At 46.9% G+C, this 16523-nt stretch overlaps 1 protein-coding gene across 1 annotated transcript in view; it reads left to right on the top strand.

Annotated features, from left to right (window-relative positions):
- Positions 1-2774: 2774 nt before the first annotated feature.
- The window catches only part of MAP4K4 (mitogen-activated protein kinase kinase kinase kinase 4), a gene marked incomplete at both ends in the record, with an annotated part of 175091 nt that continues 161342 nt past the window's right edge, over positions 2775-16523 (top strand). Inside the window, 2 exon segments of the mRNA XM_080711647.1 lie at positions 2775-2831; positions 3049-3114. Of these exon segments, the coding sequence (XP_080567773.1) occupies positions 2775-2831; positions 3049-3114 (123 nt within the window).

The raw sequence follows: 16523 nt of genomic DNA, 5'->3' as shown, positions 1-16523 counted from the left end.
GGATTAGAGTTGAACCCATGGAAGGAGCTGTCTTGGGGTCTCTGGCCCTTCTCTGTGGGTACCTGCTGAGCATGTCAAGCAAGTTACTTAACTTCTTTAGATATTGGCTTCCTAATGTATAAAGTAAGAACAAGAAAGAGTACCACTCAGACGCCTGGCGTGGTGGCGCACTCTTGTAATCCCAGCACTCCGAAGGCTGAGACAGGAGAATCGCGGTTCACGGACAGCCCCGGCTACTACTTAGTGAGGCCCTTTGCAACTCAGTGAGACCCTGTTTCAAAGTAAAGAATAAAAAATAGGGCTGGGGGTATAGCTCAGAGGTAGAATGCTCCTGGGTTCTATCCCCAGTAGCGCCAAAAAAAACCCCCAAAAAACAAAAAAAGGGAACCCACATAAAGGACTTAGCACATTGTCTAACTCCAATACGTGTGATCTACTTGTCACAAATAGCAAACACTATTAAAATATTATTGCTAATAATATGGTCTGCAAGTCCAGATGTGCACCAATCTAGTTCTCTGAGTAAAGTGTTTAATTTAAACCCGAGCGTGGTGGCAGACGCTTGTAATCCCAGCATTTGGGAGGCTGAAATAGGAGGGTCTGGGTTCAAGGCCAGCCTCAGCTATTTAGTTACTTAGTGAGGCCCTTTGCAACTCAGTGAGACCCTGTTTCAAAATAAAGAATAAAAAATAGGGCTGGGGGTGGAGCTCAGAAATAGAATGCCCCTGGGTTCCATCCTCAGTACTGCAAAAAAAAAAAAAATGTGTTTAATTTATACTCGTAGACAATGCCATTGCTGTTGACTGATAACCTAAATAATTTCAAAGCACTAATAAATTCACAGAAACACTGGTTACTGTGATTTTCCTCATCAGTGGATGCTAGGAGTCCCTGAATGTATTTTAACCTTACAAGAGATTCTCATGTCAAAAATCTTAAGAGACCAAAGTGCTAGGAAGAGGAGAGTGCTAAAAGTATTCTGTGTAGAACACACTACCCTGGCTCAATCAGAGCCTTGAATTTGCCAGTTAGGATGAGCTGGAGGGAATTTCTGTTCCCGTTTAAGGCTAACTTTTCTTTCTTCCTTCCTTTTCCTTTTGGTACTGGGGATTGAACCTGGGGGCATTCTACCTCTGGGTTACAGCCCCAACCCTTTTTAATTTTGAAACAGGGTCTCTGCTAAGTTGCTGAGACTGGCTTTGAACCTGCGATCCTCCATCCTCGTCTCAGCTTCCCAAGTACTGGGACTTTGGGCCTGTGCACGCCCAGATCAGGCTACGCTTTTAAGGGTTTGGGTTCATTTATCGTTTTAGTACTTTGGATTCCTTACCCCGGTGCTGTAGATTGAAATGTTCTATGTAAAGCACACAAGAGCTGGTAGATAATAATGAAGATGTAGCCGGGTGTGGTGGTGCATGCTTGCAATCCCAGTACTTGGGAGGATCACACAGGTTCGAAGCCAGCCTCAGTGACCTAGCGAGGCTCTGAGCAACTTAATGAGACCCCGTTTCCAAATAAAATATAAAATAAGTCTGGGAGTGTAGCGTGGAGGTAGAAAGTCCCTGGGTTACATCCCCAGTACCACACACACACACACACACACACACACACACACACACAATGTGATGTTTGTGAAACCCAGTTATAAATACACCCTGGAATTTCATCCCGCTGGACCCTATGTGTGATCCTGTAACTGCCAGGTTGGTTTCTTCTGAGTACCTAGTAGAAATGCAGGTTCTCAGGCCCATTACCCACCTCCTGACTCACACTGGAGGCAGGCCCCAGAAATGCAGGTTCTCAGGCCCCTTCCCCACCTGAATCTCACGGTGGGGGCAGCCCCCACAATCACTGCTTTTACCCGCCTCCAGGCGATTTCGCTGTACACACGTTGTAAACACCTGCTGTCCAGTAACAGGGAACCGCTGAACCTTTATTTTTGGGGGGCTAGGGGGTGGTGGTACAGATATAGGATAGAAACGATACGGTTAGACAGGTTTAAACTCCAAGCTACCCACCAGCTCACGGGGTCGCTAGAAGCAGCCTGTGTGCTGACCGGTAGCAACCTCCAAGTAGCAAACACCCAGAGACTCCTCCCTGGCGCTGTCAGGAACGCAGCAGCCGGCGAGTCCAGGAGCCTGCTCCCCACGGGCCGGGCCGCCCAGAGATGCTTAGCGAACCCTCAACCACCACCACCCATGTATCTAGCCCGGAAAAGAAGACAAAACCAAACAAAAATAAAATAAAAAAAAATATAAAGGAAAGAAAGCCGTAGGGAAACCGGAAGCGAGGGTCCCCGGGCCCCCCACCTGGGCCTGCGGTGGGGGATGGGGTGGCTGCCTCCCGGGCGGGGACACGCCCCAGGCGCGGGGTTTGGGCCGGACGCCCCCCGCCGGGGTCCGGGGGTGCGCAGCCCCTCGCCCGGGGGCTCGGGGGCGCCGCGGGCCGGGGGCGCCCCGGGCGCGCAGCATCCCCCCGGCGCGGCCCGGCCCCGCCATTGTTCGGCCCCACCCCTGCCGACTCTCCGCGCCGCCCGCCGGGCTTCCGCCCGCTTTTCCTGCCGGGGAGGGCGGGAGCCGCGTTCTCGCGGGCGGGGTCGCCAGCCGCCGCCTCCGCCCCCGCCTCCGCCCCGCCCCCGCCGCGCCCGGGTCATCTTTGTCTGGCGGCCTCGCGCTCGCCGCCCGCTCGGTGCACCGGGGACCCCGGCCCGCCATGGACTGAGCGCGGCCCCAGCCTGCGCCCTCGCCGCGACCCGGGTGGGGGTCCGCGCGAAGATGGCGAACGACTCCCCCGCCAAGAGCCTGGTGGACATCGACCTCTCGGCGCTGCGGGTGAGCGGGCGGCGGCCGGGGCGGCGGGCCCTTTGTCTGCGGGGTCCCGGGCGCCGCCCCCGGCCCCCCGATCTTTGGGCCTGGGGCGTCGGGGGGGGGGCAGGCCGGGCGGCGCCGCCTCTTTGTCCCCGCCGCGGCCCAGCTTTGTGTATTCCTTTTTGGGGGAGGGGGCAGGGTCCTTGGGGAATGCTAACCCTCGCCTCTCTCTCCCCGGCAGGACCCCGCTGGGATTTTCGAGCTGGTGGAAGTGGTGGGAAATGGCACCTACGGGCAAGTGTATAAGGTCGGTGTGGGGGCGCCCTCTTTGTTCCCCCGTGGCGTTGGGAACTTCTGGGGGGAGAGGACCCGAGGGGCAGGGCGACGGGCCGGAGCGGGGCCGCTGCCCCCCGAGGTGTGGGCCGGGGTGCGGCCGGGGGTCCCGCGGGCAGCCCCTGCCTCGGAGAACAGCCGAGGCTGGGAGTCGCGCTGGCCTTAAAAGACCTCCTGGCCCCGCCGGCTTGGAGATGAGGGGCTCGGCTGCACTGTTAGGCATGCACTTTTTTTCCTCTTCCCTTCAGTAAAATGGAGAAAGATTTCCCTCCTACACTCCCCATACACACACACACGCACAAGCACACGCACACAAAGGCAGTCTTGAGTTTTCTTTGCGTCTGGCTTCCCGAGTTTGTGTGTGAATTAAAATCCAGGGTAGGCAGCGCCCTTGCCGGTGATTACCCCGGGCCGCCGTCTGGGCCTGCTTCAGAATTGTGTTCGGGTTCCCTCGGTTCCGGGTGTGTGCTCAGCACTCAAGGTGGGCACTTAGGGGTAAGCTGGGATCACCCTGTAACTCGGCTGTCAGGCCCTCTGCTGATGGACACACACACACGCACACACACACGTTTTTTTGGGGGGGAGCAGGGAGGAGTGTGTGTGTTTGGGCTACAGGAGCAGGAAGAATTGCAGAGTGGGGATTATAAAATCTGAATTCCAGGAATAACCTGTTTGACAGCTGTGTAATTGAAACAGAAATGAGGTGGAGTGTAGACGGGAGGATGCCCTGGTTTCCCACACATCCCAGGTCTGCCTTTTTTTTTTTTTTTTTTTTTTTGCATTTAACCCCCCCCCCCACCCCCAACACACACACTGAATGGAACTTGGGAATCTGGAGCCTATGAGTCTGTGCTGAGTAGTTCACTCCTGATGTGACTAAACAGCGCGTCCTTCATTTTATCCGTTCTAGAGATTATGAAAGAGTTGGGGGTAATGGAGGCGCAGGCTTCCTTGGTAAATCCCAAACAGAAGGTTACATTATTCTCCCTCTCTTGATTTGTTTCTTATTACTAGACATTTTCTGAAAGTTATCTGCACCGGGGGAGTTCTCTAGCTGTTAAGAGTGGGTACAAGGTTGTGCTGGGGGCAAAAATTATCCTCTGAAGCCGGGCTTTGTGGCTGGCTGCGAAGAATTATCATTGTCTCATTAAAAATGTGTGCGTGTGTGTGCGGGGGGCGGGGTTGGAAGCGGACTGTAGCCGTTTTCTTCTCCAAATGAAGTGTGGATCCTTTTGTCTCTTTTCTGCTTTATGAATAGGGCTTATCTGTCACTGGGACGTTTCTCCTCTGCCCCAGCTTCCCCTGGCCCGGGCCCTGTAGACCCTCTGGCCTGCGCTCTGAACTTGAGTCCTCCTTCTTCAGTGATCTCGAGTGAATTAGCATGTGTTTTGTTGGTTAACTGTTGGGGCCCAGGCCAGATTTTTGAATTTGAAAGGAAGCCCTTGTTAACTCGCTGGCCGGCTGAATTCGGAAGGCTTCGGAAAAATTTTGGAAAAGACTGTGTTGCAACTCACTTGACTGGCTGGTAACTGGCTTGAAGACATTCTCCCCAGCTCAGAGTTTGTTTAAGCATCAGGCAGTTATTTTTGTTTTTCTTCCCCTAACCTAGTTTTTTGGGCCAAATCTAAGTGGTGAGTCTACTCTTCCAAGGAAGTTAGCCAGAGTTTGTTTTTGACCTGGTTACTCAGTAGTGGGGTTGTTTGTATCTTTCTGGGATGTACTGGCAGTGGAAGGCAACAGCCTGTTTTGAAGCTGTAAGAAAAAGGAAAAGGCTGAAATTCTAGCAGGGATTAATTGGGTTTTAGGAGGCGGCTGCTCCTTCTGGTAACAGTTCGGGTTCCTTGTTATATTTCCCTTCCTCTTAGCCCCTCAAGCTGTGGCAGGAGTTTTCCTGATCCTGATACTGGCCATGACTTAGCTCTCTGACCACAAAATCTGTACTGTTAGGGAGAAATTCTCTAATTATGCAAACCTAAAACAAAAAAAAAATTAAGAAATCCGTGCAAAAGTTGCATCGAAGCCAGAGGGACGTCGGGCTTGAGACCTTGCTCCTAACCACTTGGCATTTTTTTTCTTAAATCATTATGGAACTTATCAGACCTGCACAAAGAAAGAGTGGATAGCTCAGCTCAACAGTTACCATCCCATGACTAATCTTGATTCATCTGTATCCGTCTCTTCCTCCTTTATCCAATCTGGGTACCATTTCACTCCTAAATATTTGTTCCTTCGTTTCTTCTCTCCCTCCCTTTCTTCCTTTTTTTCAACTCAGTATCGTTATCTCACTTAGAAAAATATCACATATCCAGTGTTGACATTTTCTTGCTGGTCTCATACCTGTCTCAGTGAACGTTACTGTCTCAAGAAGTTCTTTAATGTTTATGAGCTGGAACAGGGAACAGGAGGCTATGTCTTCAGTGGGGACAGCATCTTTTTTTTTTGTTTTTCTTTTTAAATGTATAATTTCTAGAGCCACTTATTGTTATGCACAGAGATTTGTCTAGATCTGTGTTGGCTGATTTGCCCAGGGTATTTTGGGACTACCTTATTAATACCCAAGTTAGTAGATAGCAATTAGTTATTTAAGAATTTTTAAAGAAAAAAATGTTATCAGGTAAAACAACTGTAGGCTGAACAGTCTCTAGTCCTACTTTATTCCAGTTTTCTACTTTCTGCTTTTTATTTTTCTCTAGGAACTTTCTAGTTTTTAGTAACAGTTTGCGTATTTTGAAGCGACTGTTTATGTAAAGCGAATGAGTTGAGAGTTTCTGAGTTTTGATCTGTTCTGTGAAGACTGCTTTATTTTGGAGGGATAGTTTGTAATTTTTAGCATCACTGACAAAAATGGTAAGTGGTCTAGTGTAGTTAGACAGTATATAACTTCATCTTGAAAAAAAGGAATCGAAAAACACTGTATTCTGTTCAGAGAAATTTATTTCTAGCCTTATGTTTTTGAGGGATGGCTGGGAATGATTCTTATAAATCAAATCTTTAAAAAGCTGCGTGATGGCTTCTGTCTGTAATCCCAGTGCTTGGGAGGCTGAGACAGGAGGCTCAAGACCAGCCTCAGCAATTTCATAAGTGTCTCAAAAATCTAAAAAAACAAAATATTCAAACTTAAGTTTTCATAAACTAAAAGATTTTCAAAACAAACACACAGAAAGGCAGAGGCTGTAACACAGAGGTAGAATCTGCTGAGTTCAATCCCTAATCTTCCTCCTTCCTCCTTTAAAAACAAACAGAAAGCTGTCTTTGGAGGCAGGGGTTTAGGTCAGTGGTACAGCCCTGACCTAGCGTGTGCTAGACCCTAGGTTCAATTTCTAGTATTTCCTCCTGCCGCCCCAGTTTTCTTAGGAAGTTCTAGTCACATTCAGAGCCTCATACATTTCTGTTCACATTCAGAATACCAATCATATACATAAAAATGGAAAGTTTGTAGTACAGTGGTCTGTGTGTCTGTTTACTGATTTCCCAAGCTGAATAAATACGGTGCATTCTGATTATTTTCTTTATTGGGGAGAACTGATGGTGTGGAAAACTAAAACTGGACCTAAATCACATTTGTTGCCTTGTTATTTGGGGTTTTATTGTTATTTGGGGTTTTATTGTTATTTTAAGTATTTTACTGTTTTTTGTTGGGGGGTACTACCTTCTGCGACTTTGTGTTTTGGGTGCGTTCTTGAGACAGGGAAATTCTGTCTTGAAAGGACTGGAGGGGTAAAAGGTAGAATCCATCCGTGATTAGTAGTTGTCAGCGAGGTCAGCAGCCAGCGGGGACTGTGAACTCTGGCTCATTCGGAGGAGGGATGAGGATTTTGTGTATGTAGGATGCAGCAGGCCTGACCTTGTTTGTCCTTGGATGAAGGCTACCAGGTAGACTCTGGAGGCTGAGCAGGAGGGTGCTCTACACCCAAAGACCCTGATGATGAGGGGCGCCGGGAGTGACCGCAGGGAACTGGAGGAGGTTAAGGGAATAGCGGGAGTCTCCAGGAGGCATTATGTGTACTAGAGTTGGGGATGGGCACCCTTCTTTGAGCATCGAGGTCGGCAGTGCCCCCCTGTAATCTGAGGGGTCAGGGAGGCTGAGGAAGGAGGTGGCAATTTAGGGTTACCATGTAGCCCAGTGATATAGCACTCATGTTTGGGAAGAAGCGGGTTGGCATTGGGAGGGAGTGAGGGGGAGAGAGAGGGAGAGGGAGAGAAGATGCAGGTTCGCGTCGAGGCAGGGTGGTGGTCCTGGTATGGGCAGGGAGTTGAGGAAAAACTGGGCAGGTACTTGGGAATCCCTCCTTGCTGTGTTCACCTGGCTGAACCCACTTAATCGCACCCCTGTAAATGGTTCTATTGCCACAGAATCTGGGGAGCCTTGGGCTTAGCAGGGCAGCGGTGGTAAAATGGGTTTTGACTGCTCAGTGGTAGAGCTCCAGGTAAATTGTCTTTTAACAAATCATCAGCCTCATGTTTTGGAGCAGGCATTACCACTTTTGTCAGGGACTCTCTAAATGGCATCCTTTAAAGGCGGCCCTTAGAGCCGGGCGTGGTGGCCCACGCTTGTAATCCCGGTACTTGGGAGGCTGAGAACGGAGGATCCTGCAGGTTCAAAGCCAGCCTCAGCATCTTAGTGAGGCTCTCAGCAACTTAGTGAGACCCTGTTTCCAAATAAAATATAAAGTAGGTCTGGAGGTGTAGCATGGATATAGAAGGCCCCCTGGGTTCCATCCCTAATACTACCAAAAAAAAAAAATTAATTAATATAAAAAAATGGCGGTGCTTAGTTGGCGGTAAGGAGGGCCGGGGGACATTGTGAATTTCTGTACAACTAGAGGTTTTCATCCGGAGGAGGAGGGTTGTTTCAGCTGATCTGCTGCCTAGTGGCATGCTCGGGCTTGTCCTGAGACCTGGATTTCCTTCTTGCTGGAAGCATCCTGCCCTTGTGTAAGGTGGGAAGAGGCCAGCCTGTTGAACAAGTGTTGGTGTGTAGCCCTCTTAAAGACCCATCGACTCCAAACTTCCAAAAGCTGTTTAGCTGATTCGGGACCATGAAAACCTTTCGGCCTTTCTCTCTCCCCTTCCTCTCCTGTTCTACCCTGCCCCCAACCTCAATGATGATAGTTTTTAACTTCTTATTGCTGGAGACTTTGCAATAAATATATATATTTGCATAGCTGCAAACTTGTATTTTGCTTTTTCTCCCTTAATTAGTATTAGATATATCTGTATTTCTATATACTAAAATAATCCAAAAATACTATCCATATACATTTTTTTTTTTTTTTTGCGGTACCAGGGATTGAACAAAGGAGCAGAAGTTCTGCCTCTGAGTTACATCCCCAGCCCCATTTTTTAATCTTTATTTTGAATAATAAAGTAAGTAGTATAATAATAACGTAAGCAGTATAATAAATAAGTAGTATAATAATAATTAAATAGCTGAGGCTAGCTGCGAACCTGTGGATCCTCTCATCTCAGCCTCCCAAGTACTGGGATGGCAAGCGTGAGCCAGCACGCCCAGCTTTCCAGATAGAGTGTATACGTTCATCCTTTGGGCCTGGAGGAGCAAAGAGACGTTTTCTGAAATAATACATCTTACTTTTGAAATAACACACTGCTGCTGAATAGGTGTGCTAAACTAAAGAATAAAGATCTGAGCAGTTTCATTCCAACGGGACTAGACATATTGCAAGTTTAAGTGTGTTTTTACCTTATAGATAGGTGCAATAGCAAATATACTTCCTACGTGGGGTTTTATTGTGTTTCTTTGGTTTTATTAGCAAATACTTGCCCAACTGGTGTGAGCACTGCGTGAGCCAGGAGAGTGCCCGCTCCTGGAGTGTGGGGTGTGCTCTCTCTCCCCCCTCTGGGCGCATCATTAGTATTGGTGCTTTCATTAGCTCATTCATTTATTCCAGTCACTTAAAGAGAGTGGCACATCGCAGTGGGATATTTCCATGCCTGCAGCAGTTGCTGCTGGGGCAGGTCTGTGATGAGAGACCAGCGCTGCACTATGGCTGGCCGGCAGGTGGATTCGCCAGCTTGGATAAAGGTATATTACGGCCATTGGAGTAAAATGCACTGACTTATTAGAGTCAAGGACATTCTCCGCAGTAAAGTTTCTTTCTTCTTTCTTTCTTTCCTTCCTTCCTTCTCCCTCTCTTTCTTTCTTTCCTTCCTTCTCTCCCTTTCTTTCTCTCTTCCTTTCTTCCTTCCTTTCTTTCTTTCTTTTTTTCTTTCTTGTGGGACTGGGGATGGAAACCAGGGGCATTCTATCTCCGAGCTACCCCCTGCCCCCAGCCCTCTATTTTTATTCTCAGTTTTGAAACAAGGTCTCACTGAGTTGCAGAGGGCCTCACTAAGTAGCCGAGACTCTCTGTGAACCGTGATCCTCCTGTCTCAGCCTCCCGAATGCTGGGATGGCAAGCGTGCGCCACCACGCCCGGCCTTGCAGTCCATTTTCAAAATCCTGCTCTGATTAGGATATGTGATAATTTTAGGAATTTAAGGAATTTTAGGTCATCTCTTAGCTTTTGAGTCAGTATTTTAAAAACCAGTTTCTGTCACTAGTAGATTTAGATATAGAGTGGGTCATGGTTCATTAGGGTATTTGCAAGTAAAGTGCTTTGAAAATTTACTACAAATAACCGGGCGTGGTGGCGCACGCTTGTAATCCCCGTGCTTGGGAGGCTGAAACAGGAGGATTGCGCAGGTTCGAAGCCAGCCTCAGCTACTTAGTGAGGCTCTCAGCAACTTAGTGAGACTCTGTTTCCAAATTAAATATAAAATAGGTCTGGGAGTATAGCCCGGAGGTAGAAAGCCTCTGGGTTCCACCCCCAGTACCACCACCACCAAAAAAAAAAAAAAATACTACAAATAGATTTTCACTAATTCAGTGTGGTTGCTTGTAATGCTGGTTTGAGTTATCAGTGTTACAATCTTATGCTATTTTTAATATTTGGAGAAGTCACTTGATTATCAGGGTAGAGATTCCCTGGTAATACTTACATGGCAGGAGATTTGGTTGACAGATAGTTTGGTCTACTACTATATATATTTTTTGCAGTGCTGAGGATTGAACCCACGGCTTCATGCATGCTAAGCAAGCAATCTCCCACCACGGAGCTACATTCCCAGCCCTCTAATAATAGGTTAACGTAAGAATTGAGTCAGGATAATTTTTTTTTTTTTTGGATGTAGGGAAGGATGGTTATCAAGAGAACGGAGAAGAAAGAACAAGATAATATTATATTTATTACCAGTGTCAGCAACATGTTCTTGAGTTTTATAGAAAATGCTTTATCATGGCTGACCAAACAGAATATGATCTTTTGTTATGAGGCTGGTTCAGTAATATACTGCTGGCTTCTCTCAGAAGAAAAGCTGCCTTCTGAGCTAAGGAATAAAAGTGATATGTTGGGAGGTACTTTTTCCTACCAGAATTTTAAAGGACCATCACAGTGATACATTTTAGGGCTTCTCAAGTTTGAAAACTAAGAGCTTAGAAACTTTGATATCTAGGTAGCATTATGAGGAGCTTAGAACTGAATTGGGGAGATAGGGGAAAACGATTAAGCAAAGGGTGGTTTCATCAACAAATTCTTTTTTTTTTTTTCTTTCTTCAATACTAGGGATGGAACCCAGGGGCATTGTTCCTCCGAGCTATACCCTCAGCCCTGTTTTTTATTCTTTATTTTGAAACAGGGTCTCACTGAGTTGCAAAGGGCCTCACTAAGTAGCTGAGGCTGTCCATGAATCGTGATCCTCCTGTCTCAGCCTCCCGCATGCTGGGATTACAAGCGTGTGCCAGCACGCCTGGCAACAAGTTCTTATTGCAAGTTACCTGCCTTGAGCTTCTTGGAAGTATTCATGTACCATGGTGAACCCAGCAGAGGTAGATAACCTCTACTCTCTTGGGACTCAGGATACTGAGACTAGTGGATAAAAAGTGCCAGAGGGAAGACCCCTGTAAACACTGGTTGCCTGCCTCTCCCTGGACCCTCCTCCGGGCACACTGACGTTTACACAAAAGGGAAGGCTGCGGGCACTGCAGTGGGCTCTTTTTGAAGTCTAAGTGGCTTTGAGTAGGGCTTCTCTGTACATTCAAATACCTGCAAAAACAGGTAGCTAGGAAATCGAAATGAAGAAGTAGGCACACCGAATACCAGCTTGCATTTTTTTATTATTAGAATCAAAAGACATAATGTGACCCTGTCACTTTGCTATAAAAATGTTTACACTCTTCCTGTCCTTTTCTGAAACGATCTTGCTGTGTACTTAGAAGAACAGGCTTTGAGGGACCCCGAACGGGCAGGCTGGGCTTAGCTCAAGTTGGTTGACACCTTAGCAAGCTGGAGAACTGGGGGTGTTGTTGCACCCGGCAGTTGATTCTCCCATCATCGGAAAAGGGAGGCTAAGTAGCTATGTTCACAGCTCTGTGCTTCACAGCCAATGTCTGACCACCGGGCATTGGAACTGGTCTAGAGATGGACAGGGCACCCTATTACCTTTAAATAATTAAAAGAAAACCCCCCACGATTATAACTTTAAAAACCACCTTTCTTCAGGTATATGATAAATAAGAGCTTTACAAACTTACCAAAGTTATGAACATACATACTTACAATCAAGCAATGTTAAAATGCACAGTCCAGCCAGGCGTGGTGGCGCACGCTTGTAACCCCCGCGCTTGGGAGGCTGAGACAGGAGGATCGCACAGGTTCGAAGCCAGCCTCAGCTACTTAGTGAGGCTCTCAAGAACGTAGTGAGACCCTGTTTCCAAATAAAGTATAAAATAGGTCTGGGAGTATAGCCCGGAGGTAGAAAGCCCCTGGATTCCACCCCCCCCCCAGTACCACCAAAAAAAAAAAAAAGCACAGTCCAGAATTTGGAGTTACCCTGTTCCCCAGACATCTGTTTTCAATGCTTGTAGCTACTCCTGTGATGATGTTTACTGCCAGGTATCTAAATCAATGCCCACCGGCTGTGTCTCGGTTTATCAGCTTTGTATATTTATTGACTTACTGTAACAGCATTTCTGCTGATGAACTTTGGTAGTTTAATAGGAGTGGAATATTTGGCGCCTTCCCTTAAAACAAGTAGGGCATACGGTAATTTTGGGTTAAAATGATAGTGTATATTATGACTATGGAGATACCATTTATTTGTGAGCCAACCACGTAAATATGTGTACATTTCCTTTTTTTAAACAATAACGCCCTCCCCTCCCCCATTTTTTTTTTTTTTAAGGTGGTTCTAGGGATGGAACCCAGGGGCTCTCTGCCTCTGTGCTACACTCCCAGACCTATTTTATATTTAATTTGGAAACAGGGTCTCACTAAGTTGCTGAGAGCCTCACTAAGGAGCTGAGGCTGGCTTCGAACCCGTGCGATCCTCCTGTCTCAGCCTCCCAAGCGCGAGGATTACAAGCGTGCGCCACCACGCCCGGCTACTTTTTTTTTTTTTTTTTGCTTAGTTTTTCTGTACACCTATCATTACTTTTCCTCTGAGATGCCCTAGAAGATAGATCAGATGCCTAGCAAAGTTCAGCCTCTGTTACCAGTTTTTCCTAATGGTAAGTGCATCTGATAATTTACTGTTTGAGATTACTTACTCGTTCAGATTTCTGTACCGTGGAGACACCTCAGAGCTGGGCTGGTGTGATTGCCTCTGGACCTGCTGTTCGGCTCTTATCATCATAGGACATTCTTGTTTCGTGGCCATTACGATCTTCTTAGTTGTTTTCCTGCCTCACCTTCCTGAGCACATCCTGCAGTAGCTTCGTAAGGAAAGGCCGTGGGCTGTGGAGGGCTTTGGGGCTTGCATGGCCCCCATCTCTGTTCTGGCCTGTCGGTCCCTTTCCCTGTGGTCCACCTGGAGCATCACTTTCTCTGCTTCTCTGGTGGCCTGTGGGTATGGCCTGCTGTGGGAGAGTCACCAGATTGTGGGAGGTGAAGAAAGGGCTGCAGACTACCCGTTGTTCTGATTTTAACCTGTTCCTCTGTCTACGTGATGACTGTCTAGGGTTCTTTGGGGCAAACTGTCTCACTTCCCTTTGGGGTCCTAAGTAGGTTCTTAGACTGGAACTTTTTCACTCTTTACTAGGTCTTTTGCTGCTCTGTCCACGTTTTTTTGTGTGCGTGGTACTGAGGATGGAACTCAGGGGCATTCTATCTCTGATCTACACCCCAGCCCTATTTTTTATTCTTTATTTTGAAACAGGGTCACACTGAGTTGCAAAGGGCCTCACTAAGTCCCTGAGGCTGTCTGAACCACGATCCTCCTGTCTCAACCTTCCAAGTACTGGGATTACAAGCATGCACCACTGTGCCCTGCTCTCTGTCCACTTTTTAAGCTGTCAAAACCCAGTAGAAATAAGGCTATGAGGCTGAGACAGGAGGGTCACAGGTTAGAGGCCAGCCTCAGCTACTTAGAAAGGTCCCCTTCAACTTAGACTCTGTTTCAAAATAAAAAATAAAAAATAGGGTTGGGGGTGTAGCTTGAAGGTAGAATGCCCCTGGGTTTAATCCTTTATATCGCAAAAAAAAAAAAAAAAGAAAAATGATAATCTCTGCGGCTATCTGTATCGCGCGTGCGCATGTGTGTGTGTGTGTCTGGGGATTGAACCCAGGCCATTCTACTTCCAAACTGCATTCCTAGCCCTATTTTTTATTCTTTATTTTGAAACAGGTTCTCACTGAGTTGCAGAGGACCTAAGTAACTGCGGCTATCCTCCTGTCTCAGCCTCCCAAGTCCTGGGGCTCCAGGGGTGAGCCCCCACGCCTGGCTTCCGTCTATCCTTTTGTTTGCCCTAGGATCGTTTTTTTATGGGAGTTCAACCCCAGGACCCATGTGATTAGTCTACCACGTGTGACTAGAAGTGGTGTCTTTGATTTTAAACTTATTGTACCACTCAGGCATTTGTTTCTTTTTGGACGGGACAGGACAGGACAATAGTAACAGGAGCGACATCAAGGATAAAAATAAAAAACGAAAGCCAGGCTCGGCAGTGTCTTTGTGCGTGACCCGTGTGCAGACATTATTTGGGGCTGTGGGAGCCCAAGAAGAGGGGGATGAGGAAAAAGAAAAGCGAAGCAAGATAAAAGTCTTGTGCTCATATCTATCATGTGGTCTGCTGTTCTGCACAAGCTTTGAGATAAGGGAGTTTGGCAGTTGTTGTTTGTGGGGTTTTTTTGTTTTGTTTGGTTGTTGCATTGAAAACTGAAACAGGGAACCTCTACCACTGAGCTCTCCCCCCAGCTCTTTGAAAACATTTTTATTAGCCAGGCGTGGTGTCGCAGGCTTGTGATCCCAGTGTTTGGGAGGCTGAGACAGGAGGTTCACAGGTTCAAGGCCAGCCTAAGCTACTTAGGCCCTCTGCAATTTAGTTAGACCCTGTTTCAAAATAAAGAATAAAAGCCGGGCGTGGTGGCGCACGCTTGTAATCCCCGTGCTTGGGAGGCAGAGACAGGAGGATCGCGCAGGTTCGAAACCAGCCGAGCGCGCTGGCTTAGGAGACCCTGTTTCCAAATAAAAATGTCAAAATAGGTCTGGGAGTGGAGCCCGGAGGTAGAAGGGCTTCCAGGAACCCCAGTACCACCAAAAAAAAAAAAAAAAAAGAATAAAAATCGGGCTGGAGGTGTAGCTCGGAGGTAGAATGCCCCTGGGTTCAATCCCTGGTACCACCAAAAAAAAAAAAAAAAAGAAAAAAAAGAATTTATTTATTTTGTAACAGGGTCTAAGTTGTGGAGACCAGGCTCAAACCTACTCTTCTACTTAGCTGCCCCCCCCAAATCCTGGGATTACAAGCAGGTGTCTGCACTAGCTAGTAACTAGTTTTCTCTTTTATAGCTCTTTTTTTCTTCTTTGGTGAAATTTGGGGATTGAATCCAGGGGTGTTCTACCTTCGAGCTATACCCCTATCCCTATTTTATTTTTTATTTTTAAACAGGGTCTTGCTAGGTTGATAAGGGTCTTGCTACATTGCTGGGGCTCTTAAAGCTGTGTTTCTCCTGTCCTAGTCTTCCCAGTACTGGGATTATAGGCATGCACCACCATGCCTGGCTTAGGGCAGCTTTATTGAGGTTCCCTCTCCCCCCCACATGCCATGACACTCACCTAATTCAAGTTTACATTTAATTGATTTTCAGTAAATTCTCTGAGTTGTAGAACCATCTCCACAAAGCAGTCTTAGAACACTTTGGCCATCCCCCGAGATAACTCTTATCCACTTGCAGTTAATCTCATTGTAACTCAGAGCCCCAGGCGGTACTAGTTCTGTTTGTTTGCAGAAATTTGCCTTTTTTGAACATTTTTTTTTTTTTGCAAACGGCATCACATATTGTGTAGTCTCTTGCATGTGTTTTTTTGCACTTTGTATGTTTCGAGATTCATCCATGTAGCAGTGTGGTGGTTTCTTTTTATAACTGAATACTATTCCAGTGTACGGACATACCACGTCTTGTGTCTGTGTTAACCCGTTGCTGGACACTGAAGTTGTCCCTACTTTTGGACTGTTGTGAATAATGCATTCAGAAAGTGTTTTAGCCCGATGGATCTGTGTGCTGGAGAAAGGCGCAGGAATTTATTTGCCCGGGTCTCCCCATTTCTCATCGGTCTAACCAAACACCTGGTTCTGATAACCCTACGTGGCCATTTGGAATAGGGAAAGCGGCTGGAAGTCCTGCCTCCCTGCGGCCTTTGCCTTCTCCTCGCCATTACTCAGCCCTGTGAGCTTAAGCTGTTTTTTTTTTTTTTTTTTAAACATGAATGCAGTTTCTTATCTCTATAAAGACAGATTATTTACTATCAGTGAGGTCACTGGTATTAGGAATTGGGCCAAACTCGTTTTTCCACTGGTTTTTGGGGGATTCCATTGTGTAATAGCCAGCCATTTGCCATGTGATTCTCAAGAGGAGAGTTTCCTTTTATCCCATCAGCAGCTATTGACTCACTAGAATGTGTGTGTGTGTGTGTGTGTGTGTGTGTGTGTGTGCGCGCGCGCGCACGTGTGACTGAATTGAACCCAGGGGCACTGTGTGTGTGTGTGTGTGTGTGTGTGACTCTGAATTGAACCCAGGGGTACTGTGCTTTACCACTGAGCTATATACCTCCAACTCCTACAACACATTTTTTTATAAAACTTGAAACCAAGGTTCTTCCTTGAATCAGGGCCTCCTCCTGTCTCAGCCTCCCAAGGACTAGGATTACAAGCCTGTGCCGTAGGGCCCAGCGACTCTCCAGAATTTTAAAAACAGCAGCGTTTTTAAATTTGGTGGAATCCGTTTACACATCTTAATTTGCTTCAGAATAGTTTCTCACCTTTTATTGTAGAATTCTCTTATTAGGGACCCAATGCGTTCAGATCAAACCTATGTACACGTAATAATCGTG

This window comes from Muscardinus avellanarius, assembly GCF_963383645.1.
Source record: "Muscardinus avellanarius genome assembly, chromosome: 15".
In the NCBI taxonomy this organism is placed as follows: domain Eukaryota; kingdom Metazoa; phylum Chordata; class Mammalia; order Rodentia; family Gliridae; genus Muscardinus; species Muscardinus avellanarius.
Note: the sequence above shows the minus strand (reverse complement) of the source record. Positions and strands in the feature narration are given on the sequence as shown.